Source organism: Coregonus clupeaformis, chromosome 23 (assembly GCF_020615455.1).
Source record: "Coregonus clupeaformis isolate EN_2021a chromosome 23, ASM2061545v1, whole genome shotgun sequence".
Classification (NCBI taxonomy): domain Eukaryota; kingdom Metazoa; phylum Chordata; class Actinopteri; order Salmoniformes; family Salmonidae; genus Coregonus; species Coregonus clupeaformis.
In genome coordinates, this window is record NC_059214.1 from 24,219,393 (window position 1) to 24,232,377 (window position 12,985).

The following is a 12,985-nucleotide window of genomic DNA, read 5'->3' on the forward strand; positions in this document are numbered from 1 at the left end:
TTACCTATTGCAGATTCAGTCTTCCCAGCCTGGTGCAGGTCTACAATGTTGTTTCTGGTGTCCTTTGACAGCTCTTTGGTCTTGGCCATAGTGGAGTTTGGAGTGTGACTGTTTGAGGTTGTGGACAGGTGTCTTTTATACTAATAACAAGTTCAAACAGGTGCCATTAATACAGGTAATGAGTGGAGGACAGAGGAGCCTCTTAAAGAAGAAGTTACAGGTCTGTGAGAGCCAGAAATCTTGCTTGTTTGTAGGTGACCAAATACTTATTTTCCACCATAATTTGCAAATAAATTCATTAAAAATCCTACAATGTGATTTTCAGGAAAAAAAAATCTCAATTTGTCTGTCATAGTTGACGTGTACCTATGATGAAAATTACAGGCCTCTCTCATCTTTTTAAGTGGGAGAACTTGCACAATTGGTGGCTGACTAAATACATTTTTTCCCCACTGTAGCAGGATAGAAAGTGCATCACTAGCTAGGATTCCATCCAATTGGCGACAGATTTTCATGTGAATATTCTAGAATCCGCATAAAGAAAATATGAGCATTTTCCCACAAGTGGTATGTTTCTACTAAACTGACTTGTTGAGGATAAAAATCAGTGCGTGATGACGTAGCGCACACAAAATGTACTTTTTCGCTTAAGTTTTCATGTACTGAATACAAATTGAAAGTTCAATGTGTTTCCATTGCATTTTCAACTTTACCGATAGTTTTGTCACAAAAACTGTTGTGTTAAATAGCAAATGTGCCTACTCTGGCCTTGGTACCTGCGCTCTAGCCAACAGCACGCAGATACAGTAGGCTGTGAGGGTTGGCTAGTCTACATGATGAGATTATTATGGATAAGAGAGAGAATGTTTTTATTTGTCAAACGGTAGTCAAGCATCGATCATCATGTCACCAGAATAAGACCCTCGATATTTATTGGAAAGCAGCATCAAGAAGCAGCATCAAGCTGATCACGTGCACTTTCACCACCCTGTGAAGTTCATGATAAATTATTTTATCTGTAGCCTAATAAACTGAATGGTTTCCTGAGTTGTAGTAGGAGGACCACACACCATATCATCGCGTGACTCCAAATTTACTTCGATATGATGGTTATTATACCAATATTTGCGCTTTAAAGGCGTTTCCACTGCCATTTCCTGCATTATACATTTTACTGACAAAAAAAGATCCCAACATGTCGAACGAACAAATTATCTGTCAGCATTTATACAATTACACCGAATCTTCCTGTTTCTATCACATCTGTTGTTTGCAAGTCAAATTACAGTGAGCTGTGTTATTAAATCTCTTCTTTTTTAGACAGCAGCGGTTTCTGAAGCGTTCAAGTAAACAATGAAAGCAATTATGTTTTGTTTCATATCTACTGGGCCTGAAAATAACACTATTTTTTTCCTTTAATTATCTTGTTGTTTGGGCATAATAAACTTGTTTATTGTCTGCGGTGACATTGTATTCACCTCATAGAGATCTGACTACATTTTTCATAAAAGATGAACCTATAGTTGAGTTCTCCCCAAGCGATGAGAAAACTGAGGGAATAAAGGGGTCTCACTAGCTAGATGAATTCTTCAACTCCCTATGCGACAGCACACAAACAATGTTCAATAGAACTTATACAGCTGGGAATAAACAAACTCTTCATGGACAAACAATGGGTATTAAATGGGTTGTGCTTCGGATGCCTGCTTAGTGAAATGTGCTAAATATCTGTAACTGAACTGTTTTGAGGAGATCAGGATTCAATCACGTTGCAAGCCAATACAGGAAATGCTCACCCCAAGTGTTAAAGAGGCGGGACTTCCTGCAGCTGTATACTACTTCCTGTTGACACTGCACTGACCCGGCCACGAGGGCCATCAGTTGTTCAGGTGAGGCGCTGTAATTGAACTTCGTTATGTAGGGCTTCTGGAGTGTAGAACCCTGGACACTGACTGGATCTGTGCTGTTGTGTGTCACCACTGTCCACACCTTGTCCTCTACACACACAATATGGAGCAAATAAGAAACAGGTTTTAGTTTAGTTTATTTTGACACTTTTAAAAACAGATGTAAAAAGGAACATGCATAAATAGAATAATTGAGGATGACACAAGTCAGAAAGTCAGAGTCACAATCTGAAAGCACCGTACTGATATACGTTAAGTTTCATTTCGAGGAGTGATTTGAATATGATGTATGATTATTCACGATCCTGTACCAAGCTGGGAGATATTTACATATCTGACAGTCCCCCTAATTACCAGTCAGTCTTGGTCAACCAGTGCATTCAGATTTTACAGATATGAAACGGTCTAATGTGGCTGCTTCCCAAATAAAGGGATAAAGGGAAAAGAAAAATGCATTTAATCCAGAATGTACCTCGCTTAAATAAAGCTTATGAAGATCAATGAAATAGACTGAGATTGATCTGAATTATCATAATATTGTTGGATTATGATCAAAATCAAATCAAATCAAATTATATTTGTCACATGCACCCAAATACAACAGGTGTAGACATTACAGTGAAATGCTTACTTACAAGCCCTTAACCAACAATACCGTTTTAAGAAAGAATACCTAAAAAATAAAATAAAAGTAACATATAATTAAAGAGCAGCAGTAAAATAACAATAGTGAGGCAATATACAGGGGGCACCGGCACAGAGTCAATGTGCGGGGGCACTGGTTAGTTGAGGCAATTGAGGTAATATATACATGTAGGTAGAGTTATTAAAGTGACTATGCATTGATAATAAACAAAGAGTAGCAGCAGCGTAAAAGCGGAAGGGGGGGAATGCAAATAGTCTGGGTAGCCATTTGATTAGATGTTCAGTAGTCTTATGGCTTGGGGTTAGAAGCTGTTTAGAAGCCTCTTGGACCTAGACTTGGCACTCCGGTACCGCTTGCCGTGCGGTAGCAGAGAGAACAGTCTATGACTAGGGTGGCTGGAGTCTTTTTAAAAATATTTTATAAAAAATATATATATAAAATTACTTTTTCTCCCCAATTTGGAGGTATCCAATTGGTAGTTACAGTCTTGTCCCATCGCTGCAACTCCCATACAGACTCGGGAAAGGCGAAGGTCAAGAGCCATGGGTCCTCTGAAACACAACCCAGCCGAGCCACACTGCTTCTTGACACAATGCACGCTTAAACCGGAAGTCAGCTGCACCAATGTGTCGGAGGAAACACCGTACACCTGGCGACCGTGTCAGCGTGCACTGCACCCGGCCCGCCACAGGAGTCGCTAGTGCGCGACGGGACAAGAATACCCCTGCCAGCCAAACCCTCCCCTAACCTGGACGACGCTGGGCCAATTGTGTGCCGCCCCATGGGCCTTCCTCTGACACCGCCTGGTACAGAGGTCCTGGATGGCAGGAAGCTTGGCCCTAGTGATGTACTGGGCCGTACGCACTACCCTCGGTAGTGCCTTGCGGTCGGAAGCCGAGCAGTTGCCACACCAGGCAGTGATGCAACCAGTCAGGATGCTCTCGATGTTGCAGCTGTAGAACGTTTTGAAGATCTGAGGACCCATGCCAAATATTTTCAGTCTCCTGAGGGGGAATAGGTTTTGTTGTGCCCTCTTCACAACTGTCTTGGTGTGCATGGACCATGTTAGTTTGTTGTTGATGTGGACACCAAGGAACTTGAAGCTCTCAACCTGCTTCACTACAGCCCCGTCGATGAGAATGGGGGCGTGCTCGGCCCTCTTCTTTTTCCTGTAGTCCACAATCATCTCCTTTGTCTTGATCATGTTGAGGGAGAGGTTGTAATCCTGGCACCACACGGCCATGTACTCCTCAATGCCTTCGGAAGAATCCCGGAACATATTCCAGTCTGTGCTAGCAAAACAGTCCTGTAGCTTAGCATCTGCTTCATCTGACCACTTTTTTATTGACCAAGTCACTGGTGCTTTCTGCTTTAGTTTTTGCTTGTAAGCAGGAATCAGGAGGTTAGAATTATGGTCAGATTTGCCGAATGGAGGGCGAGGGAGAGCTTTGTACGCGTCTCTGTGTGTGGAGTAAAGGTGGTCTAGAGTTTTTTTTCCCTCTGGTTGCACATTTAACATGCTGGTAGAAATGAGGTAAAACAGATTTAAGTTTCCCTGCATTAAAGTCCCCGGCCACTAGAACCGCCGCCACTGGATGAGCATTTTCCTGTTTGCTTATGGCTGTATATAGCTCATTGAGTGCGGTCTTAGTGCCAGCATCGGTTTGTGCTGGTAAATAGACAGCTACGAAGTATATAGATGAAAACTCTTGGTAGATAGTGTGGTCTACACCAGGCGAGCAAAACCTCGAGACTTCCTTAGATATCATACACCAGCTGTTGTTTACAAATATACATAGACCACCACCCCTTGTCTTACCAGAGGCTGCTGCTCTATCCTGCCGATACAGTGTATAACCCGCCAGCTGTATGTTATTCATGTCGTCGTTCAGCCACGACTCGGTGAAACATATTAACGTTTTTAATGTCCCGTTAGTAGGTGTCAAAAGAACCGATGTGGATGTGGTGGAGGAGTCAGGCGCAGGACACAGAGGATTCGTCCAAAAGACTTTACTAGTCCAAAGTTCAACAAAACAGTACACGACCTCGAAAACAAACGGAGGCGAGGGAATTACGCAACATGCGTAAAACAATAAACAAAACTAACAGAGCGCAAACACGCAGCTCCGCACGACAGGCAAACAACAACACACAATCTAACTAATACAAAACAGGGAACTTATAAGACACGTAATCAGAACACAAACAGACACAGGTGTACAAGACAGACTAAAGCAATCACACCACTGAAACATACAACGGTGGCAGCTAGTACTCCGGGGACGGCGAACGCCGAAGCCTGCCCGAACCAGGAGGAGGAGCAGTCTCGGCGAAACCGTGACAGTACCCCCCTTGACGCGCGGCTCCAGCCGTGCGCCGACCTCGGCCTCGGGGACGGCCAGGAGGACGCGGACCCGGGCGCGTGGGATGCCCACGGTGGAACTAAGTCAGGAGGGATGGATCGAGGATGTCCCTCCTAGGCACCCAGCACCGTTCCTCCGGACCGTACCCCTCCCACTCCACGAGATACTGGAGACCACTCATCCGGTGCCTCGAGTCCAAGATGGTCCGGACCCTGTACGCCGGGGCCCCCTCGATGTCCAAAAGGGGCGGAGGGGTCTCTCCTATCTCATCTTCTTGGAGTGGGCCAGCTACCACCGGCCTGAGAAGAGACACATGGAATGAGGGGTTAATATTTTTGTATTCAATAGGCAGTTGTAACCTGTAACACACCTCGTTCAATCTTCTCAGGACTTTGAAGGGCCCCACAAACCGCCGACCCAGCTTCCGGCAGGGCAGGCGGAGGGGCAGGTTTCGAGTCGAGAGCCAGACTCGATTTCCCGGGTGCGTACACGGTCCCTCACTGCGGTGGCGATCGGCGCTCGCCTTTTGTTGACGGATGGCCCGCTGCAGATGGACATGGGCAGCGTCCCACGTCTCCTCCGAGCGCCGAATCCACTCGTCCACCGCAGGGGCCTCGATCTGGCTCTCGTGCCACGGTGCCAGGACCGGCTGATACCCTAAAACACACTGGAAAGGTGTTAAACCGGTGGAGGAGTGGCGGAGAGAGTTCTGGGCCATCTCAGCCCAGGGGATATACCTGGACCACTCCTCCGGCCGGTCCCGGCAATTGGACCTCAAAAACCTACCCACATCCTGGTTGACTCGTTCAACCTGCCCATTGCTCTCTGGGTGGTACCCCGAGGTAAGGCTCACCGAGACCCCCAAGCGTTCCATGAACGCCCCCAGACTCTGGAGGTAAACTGGGGACCTCGGTCAGACACAATATCCTCGGGGACCCCATAGTGCCGGAACACGTGGGTAAATAGGGCCTCGGCGGTCTGTAGGGCAGTAGGGAGACCCGGCATTGGGAGGAGACGACAGGCCTTGGAAAACCGATCCACAATGACCAAAATTGTGGTATTCCCCTGGGAAGGGGGTAGGTCGGTCACAAAATCCACCGAGAGGTGGGACCATGGTCGTTGTGGAACGGGCAGGGGATGTAACTTACCCCTGGGCAAATGTCTAGGCGCCTTACACTGGGCGCACACCGAGCAGGAGGAGACATAAACCCTCACATCCTTAGATAACGTTGGCCACCAGTATTTCACGCTAAGGCAGTGCACTGTCCGGCCAATACCTGGATGTCCAGAGGAGGGTGATGTATGAGCCCAATAAATAAGACGATCATGAACCTCGAGCGGAACGTACTTCCGCCCCACAGGACACTCGGGGGAGTAGGGTCGGCACGCAGTGCCCGCTCGATTTCGCATCGACCTCCCATACCACCGGAGCCCCAGACAAGACTCCGGCAGTATGGAAGTGGGCTCAATGGACCTCTCCTCTGTGTCATACCGCCCGGGACAGGGCGTCTGCCTTACCGTTCTGGGACCCTGGGATGTATGTGATCTTAAAAACAAACCGGGTCAGGAACATGTTCCACCTAGCCTGGACGAGGGTTCAATCTCCTAGCTGCCCGGATGTACTCCAGGTTACGGTGATCGGTCAGAATGAGGAAAGGGTGTTGAGCCCCCTCAAGCCAATGCCTCCACACCTTTAGGGCCTGGACTACAGCTAACAGCTCCCTGTCCCCAACGTCATAATTGCGCTCCGCCGAGCTGAGTTTCTTAGAGTAGAACGCACAGGGGCGGAGCTTAGGTGGCGTGCCGGACCGTTGTGACAGGACTGCCCCAATACCGGTCTCGGACGCGTCTACCTCTACTTGGAATGGTAAATAGGGATCCGGATGCGCCAGCACCGGGGCCGAGGTGAACAGGTTCTTCAGTTTGACAAATGCCCTGTCCGCCTCAGCTGACCACTGCAGACGAACCGGACCCCCCTTTAACAGGGACGTAATGGGCGCTGCAACCTGTCCAAAGCCCCGAATAAACCTCCGGTAGTAATTAGCAAAACCCAAGAACTGCTGCACCTCTTTTACAGTGGTTGGAGTTTGCCAATTACGCACGGCCGACACCGGGTCTACCTCTATCTCCACACCAGACACGGACAACCGATAACCCAAAAAGGGAGACGGACTCCTGGAAGAACAGGCATTTCTCTGCCTTGACATACAAGTCATGCTCCAACAGTCTTCTCAACACTCGGCGCACCAGGGCTACATGCTCGGCTCGTGTAGAAGAGTACACTAGGATGTCGTCGATGTACACTACCACACCCTGCCCATGCATGTCCCGGAAAATCTCGTCAACAAAGGATTGGAAGACTGAAGGAGCATTCATTAGCCCGTATGGCATGACGAGATACTCGTAATGACCCGAGGTGGTGCTAAATGCCGTTTTCCATTCATCCCCCCTCCCTAATGCGCACCAGATTGTACGCGCTCCTGAGATCCAACTTTGTGAAGAACTGCGCTCCGCGTAATGACTCCGTCATAGTCGCAATCAGTGGAAGAGGGTAACTGTACTTAACCGTGATCTGATTGAGACTATGGTAATCAATACACGGGCGCAAACCCCCGTCCTTCTTCTTCACAATGAAGAAACTCGAGGAAACCGGGGAAGTGGAGGACCGTATGTATCCCTGTGCCAAGGACTCGGCTATGTAAGTCTCCATAGCCGCTGTCTCCTCTTGAGACAGGGGATACACACGGCTCCGCGGAAGAGCCGCTCCTGTTTGGAGATTTATCGCACAGTCCCCCTGTTTATGAGGTGGTAGCCGTGTTGCCCTCATCTTGCTGAACACGAGTGCTAAGTCCTCATACTCAGGGGGAATGTGCATTGCGGGCACTTGGTTCGGACTCTCAACCGAGGTCGCCCCTAAGGAAACACCTAGACATCTCCCTACACACTGGGCAGACCACTCCATAAGAGCCCTCTGTTGCCACGCAATGGTAGGATCGTGGGTGCTTAACCAGGGAAGCCCCAACACCACGGGGTACGCAGGAGAGTCAATCAGATAAAACTGAATGATCTCCTCATGACCCCCCTGCATCGTCATAGTAAGTGGTGCTGTGACTTCTCTGATCAGCCCCGACCCCAACGGCCGGCTGTCTAAGGCGTGGACAGGAAAGGGGGCTTCTACCGGCCGAAGGGGAATTCCAAACCTATAACAAAATGCCCGATCAATAAAATTCCCAGCTGCGCCTGAATCTACTAGCGCCTTATGCTGGGAATGAGGTGCCACCTGTGGAAATCTCACAGGAATACTCATGTGACCAACAGAAAGCTCTGGGTAAGTGGGGCGCCTACTCACCTGAAATGACTCGCCAGTGCGTGACCTGTTGTCCCCTCTCCCAGGAGACCCTCCCCAGCACCTGGCCGCGGTGTGTCCTCCACGGCCACAGTTGGTGCAGGGGGTGGCCCCCCTCGGTTTCTATCTCCTCCTCTCTCTAGCGCCAGCACCCCCGAGCTCCATGGGAATCGGCTCGGAGGTGCTGGAGGGTGGAATGGTCGGCCCCGACTCGGGACGTCCGCGGGTAGCCAGCAGGGTGTCGAGACGTATGGAGATGTCCACCAACTGGTCGAATGATAGGTTGGTGTCCCTGCAGGCCAGCTCACGACGAACGTCCTCTCGTAGGCTGCACCGGTAATGGTCGATGAGGGCCCTCTCATTTCCACCCCGCATCCGCCGCTAGCGTCCGGAACTCCAGTGCGAACTCCTGTGCGCTCCTCTTCCCCCTGTCGGAGGTGGAACAGACGCTCCCCGCCGCTTTCCCTTCAGGTGGGTGATCGAAGACAGCCCTGAAGCGGCGGGAGAACTCCGCGTAGGTGATGGTAGCGGCGTCTATTCCCCTCCATTCGGCGTTGGCCCACTCCAACGCCTTGCCGGATAGACAGGAGATGAGGGCAGAGACGCTCTCGTATCCTGAGGGCGCTGGGTGTATGGTAGCCAGGTAGAGTTCCACCTGCAGGAGGAACCCCTGACACCCGGCTGCAGAACCGTCATATGCCCTCGGGAGCGAGAGCCGAATGCCACTGGGTTCTGGTGCTGAGAGAGGAGGACTGGCCGTTGGTGATGGGATGGAGTAAGAAGGCGTAGGCACCTCTCCAGTCACCAACCGGCGCAGAGTGTTGGACACCTCGTCCATGGCGGCCCCAAGTTGCCGGATCATGGTGTCTTGATAGCTGATCCGCTCTTCCAGCGACTTGGGTGCCGCCGCTGCTCCTGCTGACTCCATGGTTGGTTGTGTTGTTCTGTCAAAAGAACCGATGTGGATGTGGTGGAGGAGTCAGGCGCAGGACACAGAGGATTCGTCCAAAAGACTTTACTAGTCCAAAGTTCAACAAAACAGTACACGACCTCGAAAACAAACGGAGGCGAGGGAATTACGCAACATGCGTAAAACAATAAACAAAACTAACAGAGCGCAAACACGCAGCTCCGCACGACAGGCAAACAACAACACACAATCTAACTAATACAAAACAGGGAACTTATAAGACACGTAATCAGAACACAAACAGACACAGGTGTACAAGACAGACTAAAGCAATCACACCACGAAACATACAACGGTGGCAGCTAGTACTCCGGGGACGGCGAACGCCGAAGCCTGCCCGAACCAGGAGGAGGAGCAGTCTCGGCCGAAACCGTGACAGTAGGATATACATGCTTTTAGTTTGCCACTTTATTATCCAGCGATTGTACGTTGGCCAATAGTACCAATGGCAAAGGCAAATTAGCCACTTGTCGCCGGCTCCTTATCAGGCACCCCGATCTCCTTCCGCGATATCTCCGTCTCTTTCTCCTGCGAATGACAGGGATGAGGGCCCTGTCGGGTGTCTGAAAATCCCTCTCGTCCGACTCATTAAAGAAAAATTATTCGTCCAGTTCAAGGTGAGTAATCGCTGTTCTGATGTCCAGAAGCTCTTTTCGGTCATAAGAGATGGTAGCAGCAACATTATGTACAAAATAAGTTACAAACAATGCGAAAATACAAACAAAATAGCACGGTTGGTTAAGAGCCCATAAAACGGCATCAATCCCCTCCGGCGCCATTTTAAAGTCAATCAATGGCAATCCGGCTGTAAATCTAGATTAGTCTGACAACAAGATCATAAAGGCCATCAGTCTAAATGTGTATGTAAGGTTGAGGGCCAGGATGGCAGCTCACCTGTCATGTTGCAGTAGACCTGTATCGGCCCCAGAGGTCCACTGCCATCTGGATCAATGGAGAAGTAGCCTGAGGAGCTGCCAGTCAGCCTGTAGGCCTCACATGATGCCTCATAGATGGCTACAGAGGAACACACACGGGAGTAGAGAATGAAAATACAATTTGAGTAAGGTAAATGTAATAACATATGTTCACAGGCTGTTATAAAAACAAAAATGCTTGCAGAAACAGAGTTTTATTATGGGGTCATGTGTATTCGTATTCGTTTCCATTTCAAATGTGATGGTGGCCTAGCAATAACTACAGTGTCTCATATCTCATCAAACACCCTCTAAGTATGCAAAACAATCTATGGCTAAACCTTACAACAACATATTAGATAATGAAATAGTGAGACTAGATTGTTTATTTACAGTCGTGGTCAAAAGTTTTGAGAATGACACAAATACTAATTTTCACAAAGTCTGTTGCCTTAGTTTTGATTATGGCAATTTGCATATACTCCAGAATGTCATGAAGAGTGATCAGATGAATTGCAATTAATTGCAAAGTCCCTCTTTGCCATGAAAATGAACTTAAAAAACAGTTCCACTGCATTTCAGCGCTGCCAAAAAAGGACTAGCTACCATCATGTCAGTGATTCTCTCGTTAACACAGGTGAGAGTGTTGACGAGGACAAGGCTGGAGATCACTCTGTCATGCTGATTGAGTTAGAATAACAGACTGGAAGCTTTAAAAGGAGAGTGGTGCTTGAAATCATTGTTCTTCCTCTGTTAACCATGGTTACCTGCAAGGAAAAACGTGCCGTCATCATTGCTTTGCACAAAAAGGGCTTCACAGGCAAAGATATTGCTGCTAGTAAGATTGCACCTAAATCAACCATTTATCGGATCATCAAGAACTTCAAGGAGAGAGGTTCAATTGTTGTGAAGAAGGCGTCAGGGTGCCCAAGAAAGTCCAGCAAGCGCCAGGATCATCTCCTAAAGTTGATTCAATTGCAGGATCGGGGCACCAACAGTGCAGAGCTTGCTCAGGGATGGCATCAGGCAGATGTGAGTGCATCTGCATGCACAGTGATGCGAAGACTTTTGAAGGATGGCCTTGTGTCAAGAAGGGTAAAGTCATTTTCTCTGATGAATCCCCTTTCCGATTGTTTGGGGCATCCTGAAAACACCTTGTCTGGAGAAGACAAGGTGAGCGCTACCATCAGTCCTGTGTCATGCCAACAGTAAAGCATCCTGAGACCATTCATGTGTGGGGTTGCTTCTCAACCAAGGGTGTGGGCTCACTCACAATTTTGCCTAAGAACACAGCCATTAAAAAATAATGGTACCAACACATCCTCAGAGAGCAACTTCTCCCAACCATCCAAGAACAGTTTGGTGACGACCAATTCCTTTTCCAGCATGATGGAGTACCTTGCCATAAGGCAAAAGTGATAACTAAGTGGCTCGGGGAACAAAACATCGACATTTTGGGTCCATGGCCAAGAAACTCCCCAGACCTTAATCCCATTGAGAACTTCTGGTCGATCCTCAAGAGGCGGGTGGACAAACAAAAACCCACAAATTCTGACAAACTCCAAGCATTGATTATACAAGAATGGGCTGCCATCAGTCAGGATGTGGCCCATAAGTTAATTGACAGCATGCCAGGGCGGATTGCAGAGGTCTTGAAAAAGAAGGGTCAACACTGCAAATATTGACTCTTTGCATCAACTTCATGTAATTGTCAATAAAAGCCTTTGACACTTATGGAATGCTTGTAATTATACTTCAGTATGCCATAGTAACATCTGACAAAAATATCTCATAACACTGAAGCAACAAACTTTGTGAAGACCAATACTTGTGTCATTCTCAAAACTTTTGACCACGACTGTATACACCATACAGTGGCTTCCGAAAGTATTCAGGTCATTGGCATTTTTCCTATTTTGTTGCCTTACAACCTGGAATTAAAATGGATTTTGGGGGTGTTTGTATCATTTGATTTACACAACATGCCTACCACTTTGAGGATGCAAAATATTTTTTCTTGTGAAATAAACAACAAATACTATTCACTCCACCAAAGTCAATACTTTGTAGAGCCACCTTTTGCAGCAATTATAGATGCAAGTCTCTTGGGGTATGTCTCTATACGCTTGGCACATCTAGCCACTGGGATTTTTGCCCATTCTTCAAGGCAAAACTGCTCCAGCTCCTTCAAGTTGGATAGGTTCCGATGGTGTAGAGCAATCATTAAGTCATACCACAGATTCTCAATTGGATTGAGGTCTGGGCTTTGACTAGGCCATTCGAAGACATTTAAATGTTTCCCATTAAACCACTCGAGTGTTGCTTTAGCAGTATGCTTAGGGTAATTGTCCTGCTGGAAGGTTAGCCTCTGTCCCAGTCTCAAATCTCTGGAAGACTGAAACAGGTTTCCCTCAAGAATTTCCCTGTATTTAGCGCCATCCATCATTCCTTCAATTCTGACCAGTTTCCCAGTCCCTGCCAATAAAAACATCCCCACAGCATGATGCTGCCACCACCATGCTTCACTGTGGGGATGGTGTTCTCGGCGTGATGAGAGGTGTTGGGTTTGCGCTAGACATAGTGTTTTCCTTGATGACCAAAAAGCTCAATTTTAGTCTTATCTGACCAGAGTACCTTCTTCCATATGTTTGGGGAGTCTCCCACATGCCTTTTCGCGAACACCAAACGTGTTTGCTTCCTTTTTCTTTAAGCAATGGCTTTTTTCTGGCCACTCTTCCGTAAAGCCCAGCTCTGTGGAGTGTACAGCTTAAAGTGGTCCTATGGACAGATACTCCAATCTCTGCGGTGGAGCTTTGCAGCTCCTTCAGGGTTATCTTTG

At 48.0% G+C, this 12,985-nt stretch overlaps 1 protein-coding gene across 2 annotated transcripts in view; it reads right to left on the bottom strand.

Annotated features, from left to right (window-relative positions):
* Nucleotides 1-12,985, bottom strand: part of LOC121536721 (contactin-associated protein-like 5) — a 114,839-nt gene that overhangs the window by 16,901 nt on the left and 84,953 nt on the right. For both annotated transcript variants that reach the window (XM_041844178.2, XM_041844177.2), the window contains exons 12-13: nucleotides 10,127-10,246; nucleotides 1,797-1,997 (exon numbers count right to left, since the gene is read on the bottom strand). In XM_041844178.2, coding sequence (XP_041700112.2) covers nucleotides 1,797-1,997; nucleotides 10,127-10,246 — 321 coding nt within the window. The remainder of the gene's footprint in view (nucleotides 1-1,796; nucleotides 1,998-10,126; nucleotides 10,247-12,985) is intronic.